This window comes from Amphiprion ocellaris, chromosome 20 (genome assembly GCF_022539595.1).
Source record: "Amphiprion ocellaris isolate individual 3 ecotype Okinawa chromosome 20, ASM2253959v1, whole genome shotgun sequence".
NCBI classification, from domain to species: domain Eukaryota; kingdom Metazoa; phylum Chordata; class Actinopteri; family Pomacentridae; genus Amphiprion; species Amphiprion ocellaris.
The window spans coordinates 20551263-20576343 of record NC_072785.1 but is presented as its reverse complement, the minus strand read 5'-3'; the positions used below and the strand labels follow the sequence as shown (position 1 = coordinate 20576343).

General features: G+C 41.6%; 2 protein-coding genes and 1 long non-coding RNA gene across 5 annotated transcripts in view; 1 reads left to right on the top strand and 2 right to left on the bottom strand.

The window, feature by feature from the left end:
- Window positions 1-1316: 1316 nt before the first annotated feature.
- bsdc1 (BSD domain containing 1) lies at window positions 1317-7890 on the bottom strand. Of its 2 annotated transcripts, XM_023289993.3 has the most exons (12): window positions 7808-7890; window positions 7178-7232; window positions 6011-6127; window positions 5760-5927; window positions 5371-5425; window positions 4838-4953; window positions 4669-4737; window positions 4520-4537; window positions 3857-3941; window positions 3289-3765; window positions 3001-3104; window positions 1317-2917 (listed from the first exon to the last, which is right to left on the bottom strand). In XM_023289993.3, the coding sequence occupies exons 1-12, from the start codon at window positions 7816-7818 to the stop codon at window positions 2888-2890; spliced, it is 1305 nt and encodes a 434-aa protein (XP_023145761.1). In that variant the 5' UTR covers window positions 7819-7890; the 3' UTR covers window positions 1317-2887. The 2 variants fall into 2 exon arrangements, with proteins under 2 accessions (XP_023145761.1, XP_023145762.1); XM_023289994.3 differs by lacking the exon at window positions 4520-4537 and having other exon boundaries at window positions 7808-7887.
- The window catches only part of LOC129347787 (uncharacterized), a 31476-nt gene continuing 14259 nt past the window's right edge, over window positions 7865-25081 (top strand). The window contains exon 1 of one of the 2 annotated variants that reach the window (XR_008600045.1): window positions 7865-8086. This is a non-coding gene — a long non-coding RNA (uncharacterized LOC129347787). The remainder of the gene's footprint in view (window positions 8087-25081) is intronic. The other variant, XR_008600046.1, reaches the window with a different exon arrangement.
- On the bottom strand, window positions 13632-14937 carry olig4 (oligodendrocyte transcription factor 4). The gene has a single exon (XM_023289995.3). The coding sequence runs from the start codon at window positions 14737-14739 to the stop codon at window positions 13963-13965; it is 777 nt and encodes a 258-aa protein (XP_023145763.1). The 5' UTR covers window positions 14740-14937; the 3' UTR covers window positions 13632-13962.

Sequence of the window (25081 nt, the reverse complement as noted above, 5' to 3'; positions counted from 1 at the left end):
TGTATTTATGGTCCCTAGAGTTTAGCTGGATCTGATTTGCCTCATCTTTCTTGAGTGTATCCACCAGTATATTCGCAGGAGACTCAGGTTCAAGGTCCTGTTTCTTCATCCTTAAATTGTTGGAATTTAAAAAGGGAGATTGGTGATTTTTTTCCCCCTGTACTGATGCTGCATTAGTCTTGACATTGGTGCAAATAGTGACTGATAGTCATGTCTCCCCTTGTCTGATTTATCACCCAGTCACTCATCAGCAGTGCACACACCACACCCACCGAAAGGGAGAGAAAAATGCAGCCAGATACACACAGGCAGTAGCCATCTTTACAGGCAGCATCCATGTTGCAGAGGCAGTACAGGTGTCGCTCCTCTGTGACCTACATTAGCCCAGCTGATGCCACCAGAAACACCCTCTAAAAATTTCATTGACTCTTCCCCCAAGATCTCCAGCGAGGGCAAATTAAGGGAGATAATGTGCAGAAAATGGAAGCAAATTGCAGAAACAAACATGTTTCACGCGACTGAAAATAAACACTGGTATATGAGAGGAGCATGTGGCAAATCTGTGTCTGTCAGATGGATGCTGCAGCTGAAAGAAAAGGAGTGGCAGGTTTGTGACTGGGGCTGTCTGAGTGTAGCAACAGCGCCATCACTTGGCAGAGATGCTCATCAGAAATACCCACTTTCAATATTTAAATCTGTGTAAATAATTGCCTGAGCTTCAATGAGAATATGATATAGATGCCTTATACGTGACATATTATTGTGAAATTAGAGGATTTTAAAGGAGATAATTTTTTTTAATGAAGTGCTCTCAAAGAAGTTTAAATCCATGCTGTTTCTCCAAACTATAGGTATATACATTACAGTGAACTCAATAAGCTCTACAACTAAAACTGTAAAGTCCCTTATTTGATTTCATGCTTATTTTTGCTCTTAGTGCCAACTGTTCCTCTGTAAAATCCCCACCCACAGACAGCTTTATTTGTCTGTATGCCAGCCCAGATAGCAATAAGCCTCTCCCTAAAGTAAATGTGCATTATATTTGAGGTAATAAAAAAAGAAATGTGTTATGACATTCTTTTTTTAATCTAACACAGCAGCCAAACACCTTAGCGGCTGAGTGCACTTTACGTGACATGAGCAAAGAGTTTTGATATTACCAGTGATTTCCTGTGCACTGCTTGCCCTTTAATGCTCTACATCTTGCTAATAAGTGTTTTTGTAGTGTGTTCTGATCTAAATTGACCTTTGTTTTTCTTCTTTTCCGAGAAAACAGTCGGCCTGGAATATGACATAAAGCCAGACACAAAGCCAACTAGCCATGAACCCTTTAATAACAATGATCATTTGAAAAATATCGCGAAGTACTTTAAACAAAAAAGAGAACTTGACAGCTCTGAAAACAGATGTGTTTGATTAGTTCAACGTGTGAATCAGAAGGGAATACACAGCTGAGAATTATCGACATGCAACACCTCGTCAGAACACAAAAACCTGAAAAACAGCCAATGCCTTTACCAAAACATAACAAAAACATACAACTTAACAGGAACCATCTGCACAATGTTTTGCATAATGTTATTGCACAGACATGCAATCCAAAGCACATAATACAATAATTAAGCATTTACTTTAGTATAAATATTACACCTCTAGACTTTTTCTGTTACATTACAGATGATAGAAAAGGAAATCAGAAAAGCATGGAGTTTGCTCACATAGCTCCTTGGTCTACTCGGCACTCTGCCTGCTGAGCTATTTTGTTCTGAACATGGGCTGACAGGGAAACTGAACACGTTGCAGAATTGTCATTTTCTCCTATACAGGTAAATAACAAGAGATGCTACCCTCAAATTCAGGCTAAAGAAACCGGTATGATGACATGGGAACTGGTTTGGATTCTCTTTATTAAGTCAAATGTGACTTTTCTCCTAATGACAAATAACTAACAAATTCCCTCGATCCAAAAAAGACAAACAGGTGAACAACTTATAGAAATGACACATTTCAAAGTGACATGTAATCTGCAACAAGCTCATATTTTCAAATCAATCATATGATATGACAAAGCGAGGGGAAGGAGAATAGCGACACGACAGCTGGTTGTGTTTCAGATGATGTAACAAAAACATTTGGATAACATTAGCACACTACTGTGTGTTTTACAAGGCCATATATCTAAAGTTGGGAGTGAATCCAAAATGAAAAGTGCTCTGTGAAAGAAGGCCAAAATATTTCTTTTCCCATTTTGAAGATTCACTTGCATAATAAAGATGAGAGAGAAAGCAAGAGAGAAAGGAGGAGGGCACAGGTAAAGTCGATCATCATCATTCAAAAATCATTTCTGAAGTATTTCATCTCAGAAAGGTGACAAGCAGCGTTACAGTTTATGGCTATTTTGCAGCCTGCATTTAAGTCATCAACTTGAAATACACTCGCAACATACATGATGTATTTAATGGCATGAAGAAAATAGGAAATACAGCTCCTCCACTGCTGCTGCTGCGGTGAAACCTTCACATTCTGACTTGTCACTGCGTGTCCTTAAACTTTCATGTCAGAATGATTACAGCCTGTCCAATACTAGTGTCATACGCGCTCTAAGTGAGAAGTTACTCCAAGAAATAGCCAAGACCTGAGCCAATAACCTCGCTAGCGGCCTATCTGCACTTTGCTGACAGCTTACGGAGCAGTCTAATTCTTATTTCCTTGGTCTTCCCGTTGCTTGTTTCAACAGGTTTACCAATATGGTCCAAACCCGCCAGAAAATCCTCTACTGACAATCATGACATGGTGACAGTGTGGACAAAGAGTTAAAACACATTAAGCATGGTTCATCTGCCGAGAACTAGCTTTAATGGTGGGACAGTTTGTTTTGCCGCAGCTCTCAGTCCCAGTTCTCCCAGTCTTCATCCATCTAGTAAGAGACAAGGAGAAAAACAATTAGTAAAATCTCCCCGACTTTGCATATAAACATTTATCCACATAAGAAATACTAACCTCTCCTGAAGCTTCTATTTTAGAGAGTGCCAGTTGGACCTCTTCTTCAGTCATGTCCAGGTCAAAGTCTTTCTCCCAGTCCTCGCTCACATCGGTGCTGGACCCTGGAGCAAAAAAAGACACGATTATTTAGAGGTTTCTGTAACCTCTGCTGGCTCTGCTGCTTCTTCTAAGCCTATTAAGTGGAAAACTCAAAACCTTAAACTTAATCCTGTTTCGATTTTAACTCCCAAACTTTAACAGAAAGAATCTACCTGCCAGCTGAAAAACCACCTCAGGGCACTGTACCTTTCTTGCCATTGTTAGAGGGCGTAGACTTCCCACTGTCAGAGTTCAGCTCAAACACTCTCAGATCCTGTGGTCCTTCTTCCTTTGTATTCTCAGGTTTAGAGGTGGGGGCTCTCACTGACGTCCCATCAACAGTGGCCTCTGACTGGGTTCCAGCTTCCACTCGAGCCTCAGGGGGTAAGTCATTCTTTCCAGGTCTCAGCTCTTCTTGTGGCTTGTTCACAACATCCTCCAAACTAGCTTCCGTCAGTTTCTTAGACAGCTCTGTGGCAACAGGCTCTGGTCGTGCATCCACCTGCGTTGGCAGGCTGACGCTGTCGCTGCTAACTGAGAGGGTGGCCTCACTTGGAGACAGTGCAGGGCTCAGCAGAGTCGCCGCTGTGGGATCCGTCGTGGTGCTGGACAGGTGGGTTGAGCTACTGTCCAACTGTGGCGTGAAGCTGAGTTGAGATGATGACGTGGTGCCGAGGAAATCATCTATCAAGAACAGCAGGAATAACACGAGGCAGCGTAAGTGTCAGGTTTCTAAGTAAAGCTGACTTATAACCATTTAAAATGCTGCTCATACCTTCCTCCTCTTCCTCCCAGCCCAGGGTCTCTGTGTGGGGACTCTGCTCTGCCCTCTGCTTCAGTGCCACTCTCCTCGCCTCCTCCTAGGTGTCACAGTGAAAGAGAGGCATAATTATTCTGAACATCAGTGTGTGAATTCTCACATTAGTTCGTGAGCTTCATGAAGAAATAAATGTGTTACACACATTATAATTATATTCTGCCTTCAGCAAAAAGCAGCTATTTAAAATAGCAACGGCAGGACCACGCTCTAGTTTGGGAACAAACAATTAAATAGAATTTGACATTAGGTAATTAGCCATTAAAAGCATAATTACCATTTCATGCAAGATTCATTATTAGTCATGCACAGATAAAATGCATAAAAACAGTTCTCAGTCAAAGAGACCCATAGTCTGTCAATCAACATGTCTCCTGATAGCTTGTGTCAGTTTAAACAAATAATAGTGACAACATATTGGAAGCATCTTTTAATTAAATCAAGACAATTAAACTGCATCACCATCTACAGCCCGAATATCTTTAAAGTTAAATTAACACCTAATTTCTATGGTTTTAAGATTTACATTGATTTTGCAATTAAAAAAAAAAAAAAAACACATCAAAGTTCATTGGGTGATAGTTAAGGTACCACAACAACTCAATTTAGGGCAGGACAAACCTGTATTATGACCCTATCCTGTGAATTAAAAAGCCCAGGTAAGTTTAAAACTGGCCAGCAGGTGGCACCCAAGACAACATAATGAACTGTTATGAATGGCTGAAAAGATTCTATACTTAACAATACATCACATAAAACAGCATCTTTACCTGCTCCAGCTGGAAGACTTTGTAGAAATATCTCTGCCAGAACTCTGAATGGGCTACAGCTGCTGGAACCTGTGCAGAAAAAAAAACCTGTTCTTATCTGATTTATTAGTTCAAAACAAAACAGAAGCCTCAACAGTGCACGTAGACAGGACAAACAGGCGATAGATACCATTTTGGTGTAAAGGGCTCGTATGGAGGGACTGTTGACCAAAAGCTCTGAGATTTCTCCTTTCTTATCTTCCAGACTGAAGCTGGACAGCCAGCTGTCAAACTGCTCTGGGGGACCTAAGCAAAAATAGTGGCACATATTTAGAAAGCAAGCTATAAACCTACCAGTCTCCACACTTATTACTTGCATGCCTGAGGTACTTTGTTGATTTAAGGAGTGAGTTGCAGCACAAATCCAGCAAATGTGTTGAGCAATAATTGCATTACAATACATAAACCCAGTGATACTCTTGGAATGGGTGAACAAAAATACCTGATGTAACAGCAGTTAGGTGAAATTATATTCATCCCACACATGTAAATAAAGAATACAAAAACACATGCACAGCAACCCAAAAAAAAGTCTACAATAATTAAGTTCTTAAAATTATGAATTACACCATATACCTTTAAAATAATGCAACCACCAGCAATGAAAAATGATGTTTTATTGCAGGTCTTGCGAGCCAACTATATACTTTTACTGTGTCTTACCATCAGGCTCATTGCAGTACGTTGCAGGATCAGCTTGCAAACTGTAGAGACGTGCCTGCAGGAAATACAATTGCTTAGCAGTCATTGTTTTATTTCCATATGCACATCATGTGCTCACTGCCACAGTCCTGCACCCACTCATGAGACAGAACATAATGACTAAATCTGTCCTGAACAAACACACTGTTAAATGTTTTCAAAGATATCAGCTAAAAGTTTTTCCACTCCATTTGTTGATCTCAACAAGAAGATTTTGAGATTTTCGCTCAAAAGCACAAGTAGAGAGCTCTGCTGCATTGGTTTAGCCTTTAGAAACTCATTTTGTGGTGACTGTCTGGCCACATAAACTGTTTACTTTAGAGTCCATATTTCAGCAAAATAATACCCACCTTGGAACTGTCGTAAACCTCTGTGGTACCGGCTGGCGTTGCCACCAATGTGATGACATCACAGTCAATAGTTTTATCAGGAGGTGGAGCAAGTGTATCTGTTATCACCCCTAAAAAACTAGACAGGCTCTTCTTCACCTTCTCCGTTGTTTCGGATGACCCTTCCACCTGGAAAACAGTGCAGTAAGCATTAAATCTAAATATGAACCATGTTCATAAAAGCAATGACATGACTCAAGGCTGAAACTTACAGCAAGTTTGTTTTTGACAGCAGTGGCTGTTGCCACAATTGAGCAGGCTGTGTCATGCTGCACCACAGTGGAAAACTCTGTCAGGTCTCTCTTTAGGAATTCTAAGGCCTCAGAGGACTGTAAGAAAGAGAGTCCAACAAACAGGATCAACATCCAGATTCAACTGCATCATTCCCATTGAGAAAATGTGTTTTCAGACAAGTGATGTGACAAGAACCAATATGGTAGTTCTGAAAAAGTGACAGCATTTGATTCTCTGTGGTACCAAATGTACAGTAGATACTGTAGTTTGACGTACAGTGGCAGCAGCTGCAAGTGCTGCTATAGGTCTGTTGCAATGTGGGGGAAAAAATACATCGAGTCGTGTATGAAGATATGTTGTGCTTGTGCTGTATGATCCTGGACACTACAGGCAACCAAAAATCTGAGAGCAAATGGTGTCAGGTGCAGACATTCTCATCTGTCCACAGTATTCAAAGTGGGAGTTTAAGTAGTTAACTTTATGTTAACAACATGTTGCCAGAATGTTATCTTGAAATGTTCCCTGTTGACAGATATCGTTTGTGAACTGCAACATCTGTACATGTTGTAGCAATGCCCCACATATCATTCACAAAGGCTAACTTAGCTTGTTTAGGCTCATGAAGAGTGCAACTTATAGCATCATTATTAGAGATTTTGGTCCAGAATACTAAGCTTGTGGTGTCTGGGTATCTTTGTTTTAGACAAGTGCATATGTTCATTAAAACATTTCACTAGAGAGAAATTTGAAGAAAATTGGAGAAAAGTGAGGCGTTCTGAGAGCACAGCAGTCTTACAGCAGTGTCATAGTCGTGGCTTTCTATACGGAAGACAGGTTTTTAAACATCTGCTTGTTCCAGTTTACAGAAAGCTGGGCAGTTTCTTGTAAATTTCCTCAATGACACTGTGGAACCGGTTTTTAATCAACAGAGGCAAAGGCTACCATAACATGGCACCACTGAAACACTGAGGAAACAACATTCAGCACTTGGTCATAAAGCTATAAAATAATGTTGTCAGCTGTATTTTGGTTCTGCTTCTTTATGAAATTCATTAAAAAAAAACATTGCAATCATGAGCAGATGTTTGAGATACAATCAGGAGGACTATTTTCACAAATTGGATGCCTTTTACTGTGTTGATTACCTTGTCTTTGACGGCCTGGAAGCTCTGCTGAAGCCAGCCTCCCCACCAGCCTTCTCTGTGGTAACACACATATACAAGCATTAGCTGCTTTGCAAAACCACAACAGCGCAAACACTATCAGCACAAGTGGAACAACACAACTGTACATTCTAAAAATGCTCGAAATGCTTTGTCAGCTTAGCTACCTGACAGTCAGCTGACATTCCCAAGGTTTGTAGCTAGCTAACACACACACACAGCCTAGCGAGACGACGAGCTAGCTATCGTCAGCTAACAGTGCAATACAAGATATGTGGAAACAATCCACGGAAGTGATGTGTAAGGCTGAACATGAACGCCAGATGTAAACAAGACAAATGCATACATTCCGCTGGTTGCTGCTGCGTGATTTAAGCAGCTCTACGGAGAAGCTAACCAGGCTATGCTAACGCTAGCCATGCTATGTTTTGGTAAACAAATACACTTCCTGAAGTGACTCCGGAGGCTGCAAAGAGCAGCGTTCAAACAAACTCACGACACTATATCACCATAGACACACAACGCAGTGACGAACACAACATGTACACGATGTCAGCGGTCTGTGTTAGATTAAACTGTAAAACTTAAACTAATTTGCGACTTCACACTCACCCTTCAGCCATCTTCAGACGATGACATCATCAGTATGCAGTGAACTCTAACCCGCTGCGTGTCTGTGGACAAATCACACGTGATGCAACTTGTCCTTTCGGTTGTGTACAAATATTCGCAGTTGTATACATTTATAGAGAAATAATACTGTTTAATAGTCTACGGTTTAAAACATAAACGGTAAATATTATACCGTCTTTGCATCATCTACGGAAGCAGGCGAGGACCAAACATGTCGACAGTACGAAAAACTGGGCAGTTGTTTGTGATGGACTACAGGTATGGACACAAATATGCGCAACCAACCAGACACCAAACACATTGTTAGGATTTTAAACATTAGGGACTCAGTGGAGCTCAGAAGTCGTAACATTTAGAGTTGATTTTAACTTGATAATTGCACCATTTCGAAGTTATTTCAGAGTCAATACAAAATGTGCGACAATGTGCTCTCTGCTAATGTCAGCCTACTTTGTTTCCGTGTTTTGCCCATGATCCACGTTACTATCACACTGATTCTTTCAATGTGTACCTCGGCAATAGTCTTATTTAGGATGATTTACATCTGTAATCATATCTAGAGGTGTGACTTGTGACAGAAATGCTTTTGAGCCACTGCGCTACACAAGAGTTGCCAGATTTAGTGACCAGCTGGAGTGAAATTGGTGTATCATATCGATTGTTAATACTCTGCAGTCTGGGTGAAATAGTGATAGGGCAGAGATGTAGGTGCTGGTGAGTTGGAACCGTTCACCCATAAAGTCCTATAACACAATAGACAAAAATAAACAACTAATATTTATAAAAGCACATCTGTTGTCTGTATTGCTGATAAACATCAACAACAAAACACATAATTATGTCTAAGTTCAGCCTAATGACAGTTTATGTACAGTAACAGGATCATCTGCACTTTGTAGCCTTCATCCTTTTGATTTTTGATGAAGCTTTCTATCTCCGAAGCTTCGTTCTTGCCTTACTGAATTACTTAACCATTTACCATCAGATACCAGCAATGACAATCCTTTTACCCGGTTCACTCTCTCAAACATGCTCACACAAATTGCACAATTGCAAAGTAGTGTGAAGTAGTAACACACAGGTGACCCAAAACTTAAACAAATTGCATTTTTGATCAGTAATATCTTATTTTCGACCAGTTAAGTGCCTGATCACAAAAATGATGAACAGGTCCAGGGCTTTTTATTTAAAAAATTGGGCTATAACCTCATATGCTCAGGCCTAGTGACACCACTGCCAGAAACTGAATTTGAATCTTTAGTGAATCATCCATTGGATCATAATTTGAATTTAATTAAAGAGCAACACGATTCAGTTTTCTAGTATTAAATACAATTTTATTTCTGGGATTTAATTTGGCAAATATGGCAAATATTTCCACCCATATGCATGAACCTTGCAGTTTTTCTCCAGTGTTTTGATGCATCATTAGAGGGGATGTTTCAGGATCTCTACACTTAAATAGTAAAATACCAAAACGATGTCTAAACGACAACTTCTGCACAGTATCTAAATGTAAACAGACACAGGCATTTACTGTATATGTGCAATAAAATTAGGTAACAACTCCTGCAAGTGATCTAAGGTCAAAAACTTGACATCACAACTCTTGTGACAAGTGAGCATCACTTGGACATGAGGTTTAAGTTTGTACATGTTTCTAATTCCCATTTTTGACTAAGAACAGATAGCCAACTTTTCTTGTGACTTTATGAATTTCAGGGTTTAATTAAATTTGCACTGAGTGTTTGCACTTTTCAAAGAATGTTTCTTTTGTGTGAAGAGAACAGAGAACTGTCAGAAAAGTAAATGCATTTGAAGTAGTTTTATAACACAGAAGGTAGAAGAGCATCAAAGCAAAGGAGGAGAAACTGCATCCCAAAGCTTCCACAAGGGACAACAACAACTGGAGCATATGCAGATAGTTTTCTTTTAATTAAGACTAATTTAACCAATAAGCTGTGTATGAAACCAAACAAATTTATGTACACCAAAGCTCTCCTTCTTCAACCATTATGTTTACTAATAAGCACTTAGCAATTCCAGCCTTCATCAGTCTCCTCCTCTGTACATCTGTGGACGTGCATGTGAGCGTATGTGCATCGTGTATTGCGTATGTGCACCGTGTATTGCGTGTGCGTGTTGACCCCCAGCAGCTGTGCTTTCCCCTCATCAGTATTCTGGGGACAAATGGGGGCTGTAGGCTTTACTGAGCACAAAATGAAAAAGAACAGGCAACAAGCCTCTGGAAGTGTGTTCTCTCTTAATTGAAGTTCCCCTTTATCCAGACGCTACACAATGAGTGCGTATGTCCTCCAATATGTCTCCCCGTCCAGTCCCTCAATCCTCCTAATTGGGTCTTTCAGTCCCCTAATTAACTCTGTCAATGCAGGTTGGGCCGAGCCAAGTTGGGATAAGGACTCCTCTATTGATCTGTATCTGAAGCAGTTAACTTATCCATCTGTCTACATGGGCATGGACATTAATGCACAAAAGGGAGATGTGTAATATCACAGCATCTTTTGTGTGGTTAAAGATGTTTCTGGCTTTGCCTTTTGCTGTTCTTGCATGTCACTTGCACAGATGAGCAGTGGAGTAAATTTAATCAGCCTGAGGTGCAGTGAAGAAAACGTAGTTCTATGTTGATGTGAGCCATCACTCTCCTCCATACTGAGACCCATCATTTATGGTTATTAAGGAATACTAAAATCCAGTTACAGAAAGTGCATTTACTTAAATACTGTAATTAAACAATTTTTAAGTACTTAAGTAAGTCTATTTTATGGAGCTTTATATGTACACCCCACAAAATTTATCAGACTGCTGTGGTTAATACCTTTAAAGATGATTTTACATAAAAATACATTAAAATGGCTAATTATACTTGATGTAAAAAAAATATCCTTATTATGTCACTGAAGTTTAGAATGGAGTCTTTAAAGTATCAGTTTATAATGAAAAATATAAACTAAATTTTGCCACTGTGGTAGAAGTATTTCACTGAACTTCAAGAATTTTCCACAATAACAATATAAAGATGCTCTTTTCATTTACTTAGTTTTTTAAAATTGATTTTAACTGTCCGAATCCAGAACCCCATGGGTAGGTTTGAAATACATGGTTTTTTTGTTCTTGTTTTTTTTTTTTTTTTTTTTAATCTCCATATTGACATCCATTATCTGCAAGAAACTGTAAAACCAGAAATAATCCAAAACCAAATCTAGGCTTGAAATTGAAGTGTTTTGTCAGAATCAATATATTCAACATATCTCATTCAAAATTTGCCAAAATGTGTTCGCCGTAACCTGTTGAAAAAAATAAAAATAAAAAATTCTGCGCTTCTCTATACAACCACGAAGCCATTAGTGACTCAGCTGTGACCAAGACAAAACATAGCAAAAATGGGGGCCTTTGTAGCTCAACTGCAGGTTGTGTTTACACAAGGCAGAGAAGAGGAAAATCTGAACACGAGTTAAAAATGCAAGCAGTAAAATATCTACAGAATATGTTTCCCCCATTTTATCTTCAGTATTGATAACACTTGTGAGCACTTGGAATATGTTGTACATGTTGATTCCAAGTTTTTCAATTCATAAAAAGAAATGGAACTTTTATTTTAATTTTTTAATGATTTATGGTATTATGACAATGTTATACCACAAAAAAGACATTTCTGAGTTCTCTCTGCTTCTAGTCGTGGTTGTGCTGTTTCCATAGAGGTGCAGGTTATATATGTTATATATAAAATTAACCAAAAAATGGCAGAAACTGCTCAAGGTTCAGATGATTAAGTCAAAAACAAGTTAAAATGTCTCACCGGGATGCAGATAACAGTTTAAGAGCTCAATTATACACAAAAATATGTTTACAGAATTGAATGTTTGGATAGGAACACATATAAAGTTGTTAGATGGTCCAGCTATACTGAACATATACTAGTCTTAGATTCTGCGATATCCGACACGATGACAGGAGCCTTTTTGCAAAACAAGTACTTTTGTTTAAGCAAGATTTTGGATGCTGCACCTGTACTTGTAATAACACTGTAGAATTTCTACTTTTACAAATAATCCATCTTGGCTAGAATGCATCACTGTCTTTAAATTTCAGAGTTAATTGTGCACAACATCGTGACTAAAAGCAGCGCTGCCACTGCTGGTTAGCGTATGCTAAAGAGCACAGTGATGGCAGCAGCGGCTGACCATAATGGTACACAGAGGACATGCCCATATTGTATGATTTAAGAATCATATCCATTACACAGCGCCGTCATCACATCCACACACACACTCTCTCCAGACTGCTGATGCCACAATGTGGGTTAACACCATCTGGTGCCGATCAGGAAACACCAGCTTTGCACAAGTCAGTGTCTCTAATTATCTACCTAGTGCAAAGGAGGCAGATCCCCACTAATCTCCACAATGTGTTCTGCTTCCCATTCCCACCTGTGCCCCAATAAAGGGGGGCCATGTGGGAGGACCAGGGTCTCTGTGTCAAGGGACCAGGGACCAGGTGACGCTGCAGCTCCGGTCCCCACGACAGAAGCTCCACCGCTTGGTTTGGCTGGCAGCTGCCTCCCCCCACTGAGACATCCCACAGCTGACAATCCCCCAGAACTGACAGGGGCTCTTTACAGTGTCAATAGCCTCATATATTAGAGCTAACCGCCTTTGTGGTGAGTGAGGGTGTCAGGCCTTTTGGCCCGACAGCGCTTGTTACCATGATGAAATGTAGATTGAATGGAGGGGGTCTGTGTCCCAGGCACGAGAGCTTGGACTCCCCCAGCCTTTGTGTCCCACGCATGGCTATTGTTCCAACCTATTCAGTGCTCTCAGGAGGAGGAGGAGGGGGTGAAGAGGGAGGTAGGTGAGAATGAGTTACATCTCTTCATTTCTCCCCTGATCTCCAACTCATCTGTCAGCCGTGGGAGGATAAGCATGTATTTTACACGCTTGATTTGTTGCTAAGTGAAGGCCAGCCATTGTTTAGTTGTTTGACTAAATCATGTTCATGGTAATCAGTGTGTGTATAGTGTACATATAGTTGTGGTTATGCTTTATTTGACTAATGAAGCATTTGGAATTTGACTTCTAACACTAATGCAACCAAGTTTGATAAGGAATTTTTAGTATTTATTTATTTATTTAGTATGTGGAAATATTCATTAAGAGTGAAAACAGGATCCTGTAAGGATTAAAGTAACTTTATTAGACCGACCGCATTATGTCCTCTGCTTTAAATTTGCCCTTTGTGTGCCTATATTTGTGTTCTTATGAGACAATGACAAATGACTGACCTAGAGCTGAGGACATGGCTATGTCCCTCGACTGCGTCAGACAAAAGTGACGTGCCTTCCTGGCGCCTGTGTCGTCCTTTCATCTCCTACACCCTGTTGAGGTGAAGATGGATGGTCCCCTGGCTCAAGAACGCCACATTCAGCTTCTGTGGCGACGTATTGTCTCACCCTTCTGTCCCTCTTTAGCTCTGTAGAGGCTAGTCTGTCCAGAACTGGTCAGCAACGAATGACACCCTTTCCTAAATATCCATTTTTGCTCTGTTTCCTTCTCCGTTCAAAGCCCCAATAAAAGTCTTTGTATTTATAGTTAAAGCAGATGTTCCTGAATTGTTCTGATAGTTTGTATCTAGAAGCCTTTTAAAAAGAAATATTACCTGACAGACATAGTAGGGTTTTCAAAAATCTAACTTGCCCTGATGAAATAACCACAAATTAAAAATACCTGTAATCAGAAAAAAAATACTTTCACATTAATGAAAAGATGACGACAAACTAGAGTTATTATTAAAAATGAATTTTAATTTAGGAAAATAGAAATTCTGCACAATAGGACACACCAGTTCCATTTTAACAGTTTCATCACCACAGATATCAGATAAATTACAGACTTTGCTTCTCTGATAAAATCCCTGGTCCATTTAGAATATTTCTGTATAAACAGTGCAGAAAAGACAATTGATAAAAATAGCAGCAGCTTGTATCGCACAAAATATATACAGTATGTACAAAGTCTGGCACCAGCCATCACTTTATCAGTCTTTCATCAATCTGCTGTGAGCTGTTTGATTCATCACACCGATCCAAACAGCAGTAGATAGCTTTCAGAGAGTCCTGCTCATTTGTTCATAGACAGACTGTGTAATGTGGAAGTGGTGGTGGGCAGAGGCTGACAGAGGGAGCAGGGGCAGGGCATGCCAGGGAAGTGCCTGTAGGAGCTGGCCAGGTGGAGGGGGTCCTTTAGAAGGCCCTGGACCGGAGCGTGAAAACCCAGGAAGCTGGCTGATGGAGGGGAGTGTGGAGCTGGGGCTGAGGAAGGAGAAGATGAGTGATGCTGGAGAGATGAAGGTGTGCTGCCCACCAGAGAGTGCAGGGACTGGGCCAGAGGATGCAGTGGGAGGTGGGCAGCTGTGGCTGCTGGAGGAATCGTGGGATGGGGAGCGGTTCGGCTCTGGACAGCAGCACTGCCTCCATAAACATCCCCAACAAGTTTCTTCATCTCTTCCAAAGAGCTGGACAGCATGAGGATGTAGTTTCGAGCCAACAGCAAAGTGGAGATCTTTGACAGCTTGCGGACTGAAGGTCCGTGAGCATACGGCATCACCTCCCTCAGGCCGTCCATCGCCTGGTTCAGATCGTGCATCCTTTTCCTCTCCCGACTGTTAACTTTCAGCCTCAGGTCTTGCATCTCTTCTTTGCTGAGCTCAGACCTGGTTTTGGTCTTTCCTCCCCCGCTGCAGCGCTCCGTCCCGTCTTGGCCGGCCTCCCTGTCTCTTCTGCTCTCCTGGCAGTATCTCTGGAACATCTTGTTGGAGAAGAAGCTCCCAGCGGAGTCGTCCACTACCAGATCTGGGGATGAAGAGCGGCTGCAGGTGGAGCCAGCGTCAGAATCCATTTTAGTTGAAGCAAGAGAAAAATCAGGAATTACTACAAAGTGATCCAAAAACACTTGAATTCTACAGATGCCTCCTTGTCTTTGAAGCTTTTCCAGTAAGCTGTAGTTTGGCTGCAGTCAGACTTTTCTCAGTGTTCGTTCAGTCTGATGATCAGTCTGTCCACAGGAGTGAATGTGTCTAAACTGTCACTCTCTGGGCCCGCTGGGGTGTATTTATACCGCCGACACAACAAAGGAACAATAAGCCGCATAATGAGACACTAAGGGCCACAGCCAATTGCAGAAGGGACACGCTTTCACCCCCCTCTCCTCCCTGTAGCCCCCACTTCACCTTCCCACAGCCACATTTAACTCCCCCAGCGCTGATGAACCCCCTACACATTAACCAAAACAGGTTCACATGTCGTGTTAAGCTGCGCACCAGCAGTTAACCAGGACTGTGTTAAAACTTGCTTCAAACTACACGTGTATATGCGTTTACCATACATTTTTTTCATCGCGTACTGACATTGAAAATGAAAATGAAAGTGAGAGTGTTAACCATCAATCAGATAAAGAGTTCTTCAGGCCACAGTTTTTATTGCACTCCTCCAACACAGCAGATAGATGATGCCTCCAAGGCCTTATTTACATATGGTATCCATGAGACATTTTGGAGATAAGTGTGAGGCACCATATGAGGTGCTTAAACATGTAAAGAGCAGCGTTAATGGCAGACTAGGTACAATTCAACCAGGCGATCAAGACAAAAGAGGTCAGATAAATTTGACTTGGCTCTCTAAACTGTCTGTGAAATCTCATCACTCTCACTGGAAGGGGGACCTCCAGTTGGGGAGAAGGTAGTTAAAGAAATACTAAATGAGTGGGCATGGCATTGTTTTCCTCTAATTCAACCGTAAAGCTACTAGCACTTTCTCATTTATGGAAACTTTTAAGAAGTTGATTTTGACAGCTGCCATGGAACGGAACATTTGAAAGACACTACTCTGTAGCAACTTTCTCATTTCAGATGGAGAAGTTTATGACATAAATTACTTCAAAGTCTGATGTTCCACACATATCTGCTGATCTAATCTTGTGGCGCATATATCAGCCGACTTCTCAGCCTCTTTTTTTGCAGTGTTTAGAGGCTGGATTTCACCACTCAGCTCAGGAATTTCCTGCCTTCTTCCTGCCAAGCAAAGCCTCCAGTGAGGCAGCGCTAGAGGGCCAGTAGTTTGAGAATATAATAACAGTCTTTTCAAGTGTTGCACTCTCAAGAGTAGCAGAGGAGATTTGCAAAAACATCAGTTTTGTGAACCTTGGATTGATGCAATGCATTGATTCTTGCCAGGAGCACAACAGCTGCAGAGTCATCATCCAAGGTTTTATGCGGGTGAAATGGAGGAAACATTTTAGAGGCATCATGGCTGGAATGTGTTGTGTTGATCTGGCAGCTCATCTAATAAGCTGTTTGCTTTCCTCTGTGTGGTACACAGTAGGACACCCTGGTTTATATTTACCCAACACTATTAGACGTTGTCCTCCAGCCGTGGGCGTCTTTGTGCAGCCTCATGATTGCTCTAAAACACTGGTTTTCTTCTTCTTTAATCCGTCACATTAACCAAAATCAATAGGTAAACAAAATGAATATTATTTTTTTAATATAAAGAAACAATTTCCCTACTCTCACAAACTCATTTTTAAAACAATGTTTATTCAAACTTCTTCCATAATTTTATATTCATGAATACCCTAACTAACTAAACCAAACTTATTTCAAAGTGCAACACATCCATCCATCCATGAGCTAAACTTCTTGCTGCTTTCAAATAGTTATTCTTTGTTTATTTGAGATCAATTATGTATAATTCAGTAGAGCACAAAAAAATAGTTACTTTGCATTTCATCCCATCAAACACAGAGTACTCAGTTTAGAAATCCAGAATGTCTCTTTCTTAAGAGCCCATTTCTGCCAAATGTCCCACTTTCTTTGACAGCTCCCATATATATCTATAAGAGAATAAGAGAAGAGATGGGATGTTTTATTTCCAGCAGGTGGGCTGCAACAAGATCAGTCTCCTTTATTTCATCTTATGGCACTTTTATGTTCTGATAGTCTTTATTTGAATTCTCTTGTTTCTCCTGCATGTTAATTCTCCACAAGGGCATGTGAAGGAAATACTGACAGCCTTCGTGTTGTATGAAATTGCTCCGCTTATGTAAGAATGTTTATATACAGGATTGCATCTTGTAGTTTGGTGACTGGTCTGTATGTCGCTGTGTGTGTGATCTCAAAGTCCTTCTCAATCCCTTACACACACACACACACACACACACACACACACACACACACACACACACACACACACACACACACACACACACACACACACACACACACACACACACACACATGTTCCTGCACAAAGTTAGAAGTAGGAATCAAGAGGGCCTTCAGGACCCCCCACCACAGCTCCATCAGGAGCCCCGCAGGGTGCTTTGGCTCAGCCAGTATTCAGTGATATTATAATTGGGAAAACCTCGAGAGCCAACATGGGCCATTTATTTGGAGCATATGGATTTTCCCATCGTTAGGCTCCGAGCCAACATGGCTGCTGGACTCTCTTCTGCTAATTGGGTCAGGTCCTAATTAACTATGTCGGACACAATGGTCCGGATTCCTTTCTTTTCCAGTCTTTCAGGCCTTTTAATGGCTAGTTGGTGCCACAGTTTTCATTGTTTTTTACACAGGCCAAAGAGAAGAAGATGATCCAAAATGTGCCTTTAATAGTCTTAATAAATTATCAATGAATTGAGGAAAGTGTGCCAAGCTGCTTATTAACTGTACATGAAGTTAGATTAGGGAGATTGTCACTCATCTAAACTGAATGGGGATTTTTAACACATCCATGGACAACAGCTGAGAGCAGTGGCTGTGTATTACTGCATGTTTCACTTGTGATTATAATCACTAAGAATATATGTTGAGATGATTATTGGGGACTCTAGCTGAATAATGGAGTGTAATCAGTGCTTCTTTTACTCCATTATTGTATGCATGAGCCAGATAAATCCTTTTCTACTCCTCATTCTTGTTGTTATTCATGTGTTTACAGAGGCAACGGGCCACACAGAGAGACGCAAGGATCTCTGGGCTTTGCATTTTACAAATGAAAGCGTAGCCACCCTCCATGTTTCCACATAATCCTTCAATTTTTAACCCTGCATTAGAGTGTTTGACTTTCTTCTCTGGATGCCACCTTTCAGGACCCTTCATCCAATTCGGAGCCCTGTGACAGACTTTTTTAGGCTTTAGAGACCCCCTCTCTGCTGCCTCACGGGGTGCACTCCAATGAAAGTGCTCAGGTGACCAGAAAATGAGGGCATTATCACAGGCATATGCTTGTAGTGACAGAGGATCAGGCAAGATTAGGGCCTATCATGGCTCAATAAAGCGCTAAGCTGAAGCGCAAACCTGTGCTGTGTACCGTAGGGCTTCCTTCACCGTCTGCTGGTCATTGTTTAACAGGATCAGTGGCTACATCTTCTGTACACACACACTGAGTGTTAATCTGGGCATGTGGTGGAGAGCAGAGCCTGTAGAGGACACACAGCAGCTTTTGGTTACCACCATTTTTCTCTGTCGCCTGTATATCAAGGTACCGAGATCATAGCAGGACAAGTGTTCAGCAGCAGCTGATATATGGAATTGGTTCGGTTTGCTTTATCCATGGATCTAAACGTTTCCCTCTGAGTACCAATGTCTGGGGAGAGAGATATAAAATTGTTTCACAAAGTGTCTGAGCGGGCCGACAAGTGTTTCTGAGAACAGGGAGTGCTGCCCTTTGTTATCTCTCACCGCTGGGACAAACTGCTCGGTGATTTATTCATTTACACTGCCTGAAACAATTGCATTATCTCGGCCACAACACAAAGACACAAAAGCACTATGAAAACCCCAGGTTGTTTATGAGTCACTAAAGAGTCCAATAACTTTCCCCTTCATCTTTAAGCGACCATGGAGGATTGCATGCTGTGGAGGGCTGCAGGGCGAGGGGAGTCAGGAGGGGCATCCAGGCCCAAGGAGAGATGCTGATTATAGGCAGGATAAAAGGAGTCCAGGCCCTATCCTCTGGAGCTGAATGGGGCTCGGTCAGCAGGCTGTCCCATACACTGGCCTGCTTCATGCTGCTAGAACTTCATAAATTACCCCACAATTACCCCGAGGGGACACCGAGGGAGGACAGACAGGCGAGAGGGGGAGAGAGTGAAAGGGTAAAGAGCAGAACCGGTCGCCAAACAGACCGTCATCAGGAGGTGTAGGGACTATGTCCAGATGTTGGCCTTCAGGTTGCTAGGAACCAAATGATGACACCTCCTGAGGACTGTCACCTCTAAAGCAGAAAGATTCACATCTTAAAGCAAGAATATGTCATTTTTGGACAAGGAAATAGCCAATTCTTCTTATAAATGAAAAATTGAATTCACATGCAATAAAAATGCACCTTTTCTCAATTCATTACAGTCAGGAGCTGTTAGCCTAAATTTAGCAAAATTCAGGTAGATATTGTTATACAGTTTGACATACATGAGTCTTACTTTTACTATTGCACTTGTGCTATAACATTACATCAGGATATTTAACTTGAATACACAATCACTTGTGTATAGCAAAGCTCACTTTAGGCTCTCTGTAATCATGAGCTCACTTTCAGAGCAGATTCTAAGATAAGTAAAGCTCCAGCTAGAGTCTAAAATCACTCAAATGTGACCATCCGTTACATGCGGACACTTAATAGTATGCATTCAATAGTGAGCAGTAAGCTTAACTTGTTGATATCATTGTGCATCATACTTCCATTTGTAGAGTTTTGCAACTGTAATTGTAAATCTATAAAAGTGGTGCAGAATGTAGTCAACATGACATGGGTGTGACTTTTGTTAGTCCGGTGTGGAGGGTTTTGGCACCATACAATGGATAAATTTATACACTTCAGATACATGCTTTGATTCTGGACACTTAAAAAATACTACTACATTTTAGAAGCCAAACAGTTATTTTATAAAATGCATCTGCTATGTCCTCATCTAACCTATAGGACACAAATAGTCTGTTGATTGTGAATTTCAAGCCTTTTACTCTACATTTAGCATCAAGGGCCTGCTGCTTTCAAGGATTTCTCCCCCCATATTCCTTCCACCTATGTACATTTTGATTATTTTTGCATAATTTTGATCCTATCTCTGACATTACTGCATCCACATGGATACAGTAAAGATAAATGGAATGTCATTTGTGGTGCTCATGGCTTTCAAAAATGATCAGCTGCATGTGTGTAAAGAAACAGCCACTCAACAATTTTTGGTAGAACTCTTTTCAATAACATTGGCAATATTTACAATGAAATATGACCTGCTGCTAGATTTTTCAGTGTTATATATTTATGCTAGAAGAAACTTGGGATGGAGATAGAGAGTTGGATATCCCTGATTCTGGGCCATTTTAGCTAGAACTGTCTGCACTGCTAGATAACACCTACAATAAAGTGTTTGTCTCTAATGTGAAGAGGACCTTATAAGCCTGCAGCAATCTTGCCCATGAATCAAATGGACATTAACATGGATTAAAGTAAATTAGCAAGAAAAAAAAACAGGAGGATAAATTATTGTACGATTAGATTAAAACAGTTACTTGGCAAATTCCAAACAGTCAAAAACACACATGCCTACAGGCCTCCACAGATGCACACAGTAAGACACAAAGTGTATCTGTCTGGCATTGTGTTGGTCACACTTTTGAACAGTTGGCCGCTCACTGGTGCATGGGGGCGGCTTTGTGTCGGCGATCTGCAGACTTCTGTCCCCCCCTCTGTCTCCTCCATCCCCCTCGTCTCCGCGCTATCCACTCTGATAAAACAGGAGACCTGCTCGCCCAATAATCTCCCTCCCTGAAGCCTAGGCACGACTCCTGCCTTTCATCAGCACCATTGTTTCAGTGTGTTACCTCCGCTTGTGCTCCTTCACCACGGCAACGCGCTCACTCCCCCCTTCGCCGCCGTCCCATCTGTGGACTGGTCTGCCATGTGTCTATTCATAAGGGTGCCGGAGGCGACGCCACTGTATGTGGAAAGTACATGAAGCCGTCCTTTTGTGCGGGGCTCAGTCTTTGGCTACTTACCGCTGACCCCGGGGTCACCGCACACAATAACCTGAGTGTTGGTGGCCAGTGGCTATCCTCATTGGCTGGTGATTGACGAGCTGATCAATGGTGTGTGTGAGTGTGTGTGCGCCCACGTGTGTTCGGTTTCTATACAGCCACTGCAGGCCCACTGAGTCAAGCGTGTCTGTCTTCTAAGTATTGGTCTTTTGAAGGCATCAGACTAGTTAGTGACGAACAATTGACTTCTTTGGCTTTTGCTTGATGTAGTGAAATGAATAACTGCAATTTAGTTCAATGGGCACACGCCTGGTCTGGACAGTAGTAGCCCCAATGGAGCCATACTGTTATGCTGTTAAATGCTAATATTGTTGTATCTCATGCCTTTTTGTATTTTTTTGCACTTGGCAGGGTTTGTGCTTATGTGCAAAAACTGTATTTCAGATCATTCACTTAAAATTCTACTCTATGCCTTCAGACTGTCATTTTGATCCCATCATTTCTTTTTTTCTCTCTCACTCCTTTGCTCGCTTTATCCCCTGGCTCTTCCTTTTTATCGTGTCGCTACGCACACACACACACACACACACACACACACACACACACACACACACACACACACACACACACACACACTCTCACGCAGTCTGTCCACGAGCCACCCAAGGGGCTCAGGTGGGCGATTACAGGCACACATTAAACCTTAATTCACATATGGCTGGATCTGAATACTGATGAGGAGATCTGCTCCTGTGGCACATTATCATCCAGTGTCATGGCTGAAACATGGACAGTTTCTACTGCAGAGGCTGATGTGTAACTGTGTGCTGTAGGAGTGACGAATGAAGAAAAAAATCACACACACAGAGTGACTCCTAAAATACTAAATATGAAGCACAAACACAGTGTTGTTCTTGTCTGCTTTGCTGACAGAAATCAGACCATGACCCTGTGCTTTATAGACCTCCTGTTGTTTAACTAGTAGAAGGATGAAGGGGGAGGATGTTCCTGACTTGTCTCTGTGATCTGAGAATCAAATAGATACTTGCAAGCGACAGGTACATTGTGTTTTAGAACATTCATTAAAAAAAAATTACTTTACCTCAAAGAAAATCTGTTTTAGAATAATGCTCTCCAGCCAATATGTGCACTGAAAAAGTGATTGTTTGCTTTTAGTGTTCCTCCTTTCCATGCTGACAGTGAAGGGATTCCTTTGAATGTTTCTTTGTGCTTTAAAAAAGTACAATTTAAAATATAGTCAAAGTTATTTGCACCAAGAAGAAACTATTCAGGGCAAGTTTACTTTGTTTGATTAAATAAGCCTGTAAGAAGTCCAATATTACATTTGAGTGGAATAAATAGCAAATTTTTTATACAGAATTAAGACTGTAAATTTTGCTGTTCATCACTTACATTTAGATGGGGTTTTTTCGCTGCCAGGATGTACAGAAAAAATGATTACAGGACCCAAAAACTGCTTCAAGGTATATATTGACATGTGAGTGTTGCTTTAAATACAGTTATATTGTTTTTGCTCCATTTAGTATCTTTTGGTATCTGTATTTTGATATTCAAGACTGATTTCAGAGCATTTTTGTAATATTATTCCCATCATTACCTTTATCCTTGATTTAATTTTTAAGTGCTGAGCTGTGATGGGGTGATTCCTACGTTAGACATTAATGTTAAATGTTGTGCAATCATAAATGCAAATTTATTAGGTATTTAGTTCATATCAGCATGAATGAGCGCCCGGACATGACTAAGCACTTACAGCAGGATGAGCCCATTTAATAGCACATTACACAGGCAACTTAAAGTGCTTCACATGAGGGGAAGAAATGCATGAGAAGAACATATGCAGATGCAATAAAAAGGGAAATAAAATCAATTTAAATGCAGTGCAGTAATGAGTTGCCCCAGTGAACACGCATTATATCTTCATGATTAATAAACATATGGTTTTATTTCATTGCTCTGAATAAGTCATGGACCACAACAATTCTCAATACATGTTATCTGTGTGTACATACACTGAACAACCACACCATTAAAACCACTGACAGGCAAACTAAATAACGTTGATTATCTTGTTGCAATAGCACCTGTCAAGGGATGAGATATATTAGGCAGCATGTAAACAGTTAGTTCTTGAAGTTGATGCACTGGAGGCAGGAATAAGGGATCTGAGTGACTTTGACAAGGTCCGGATTATGCTGGCTAGACCACTGGGTCAGAGCATCTCTAAAACAGAAAGTCTTGTGGGGTACTTCCAGTGTGCAGTGGTTAGTACCTACCAAAGTGGTCCAAGGAAGAACAACCAGTCAACCAGTGATAGGATCATGGGTGTCCAAGACTCACTGATGTGCAAGTAAATACTGGTCCATGTGATCTGACCCCACAGAAGAGTTACTGTAGCACAAATCACTAAAAACCCTTAATGCCGCTATGATAGGAAGGTTTTGAAACACACACGTGCTGTGTAGCGGCAGACTGACCCCTGTCCACTGCCAAAAGCACCTACAAGGAGGCACATGAGCAGCATCAGAACTGCACTGTTGAGCAATGGAAGCAGGCTGTTTCTTCTGATGGGTCAAGATCAAGGTGTTGAGTTGCCTCCAAATTCCCCAGATCTCAGTTTATTTGGGCTGTCACATCCGTGAAGGCCCCATCTCACAGCCTACAGGACTTGGTGTCTGATACCAGAGGACACCATCTGAGGTCTTGTGGAGTTCATGCCACCTACAGAATATCAGACAGGTGCTTTTAATGCTGTGGCTGATCGTTGCACGTCACTAGTTCTTCCTAAAAAAAAACACACCTTGCACCTTTATGACAACACATGTTTTGTGAATGGGAAAGTACACTCAGAGTAAACTGAGATTTTTCCCCTCACAGCTCAGAACAACAGTTCTGTTTCTCAGCTGCCTCACCAACTTGCTATCATATGGCCGTGTGGCCTCTCAGTGGCGTATGGCCTGAATGTAGGCTTACAGCACCTTTGTTATTGATATCGTTCTTTGTCTCACTTTTCCTGTCTTGGAAAGAAACAGGCCTCTAAGTTTGGTCCAAAAGACTCTGCCCTGCTGAGTGCAGCATTAAATATCAATACATGTTTACGAGGACCCGTAAATACTCGATACAGAGAAGAAGCAGTTAAAGAGAGAACCAAGAGGCACATTTCTTCCATGTGCATGAAGATGGAAACTAGGGCGGAGGAGGAAAGAACAGGGAACGGAAAAGAGACATAAATGTAAAGGAATATGAAAAGAGCACCGCAGGGTATCAGATAACTACCCACCTGTTGCAGTTGTTGTTTGTTGTGTTGCTGTATTTTTACAACATAAACCATGCCAGGTTTCACAGTCTATCATGCAGCACATCCTTAATTTTCAGCAGCCATTAATTAATGATCTTATTTGTATTTACCCAGCAGAAGCACTGAGGAGTGTTAAGTATCCTTTAGGTTTTCACTCTGCTTCATTTTCCAAGCAATCAATTATTCATGATGGCCTAATTCTTTGAGAGATTTAAGGATTACAGAGTGATGAAACACTGTAGATTTAAAGGCAGAGTACACAGCACTTAAACAAAAGGTCCCATAAAAGTACAGCTCTAGTGACTGTGTGGCAGTATATTTGGGGGACAGTGGGCAGGAGGAGGAGCGCCCCAGCCCCGGCCTTTAAAAGATTAACCCTGAGCCCACAAAGGCACAGGGGGCTGTGGGGCCAGGCAGGGGCGTGAGTGGGCCGCTCGCTGGTTAAATATTGGCTGTCTTGGATCTCCTGTCATTGTCTAGTTAGCTGCTCTACCCAGGCCCCCGTTAGCATTGCAGACACAGATCTTGGCAGCCGGAGTGAGCCGATACAAAGGCCGTCGGTGCCCGAAAGGCAGAGATGGAGATGTATGGGTCCAGGGTGGGGTACTCGCCACGTGGGGCCCGTGGTCGTAAAGCCCAAAGCAGGACAGATTGGACAGCAGAGCTCCCCCCTGTCCTCCTCTTTCTGTGTGTTTCTGTGATGTGACAGTGATAAACGGGACATACAGCCTTCCAGAACAACAAACAGACACTGCCTCATTTCCCCAATGTGGGCGAGGGCAGGCATAAAGGAGGTGCCATCCCATTAGACACTGGGCTCAATGCTGCTGAGGCCGACAGGGAGGGGAGGGGGCATTTTACTGGAGCACAGGGCCACTCGACCA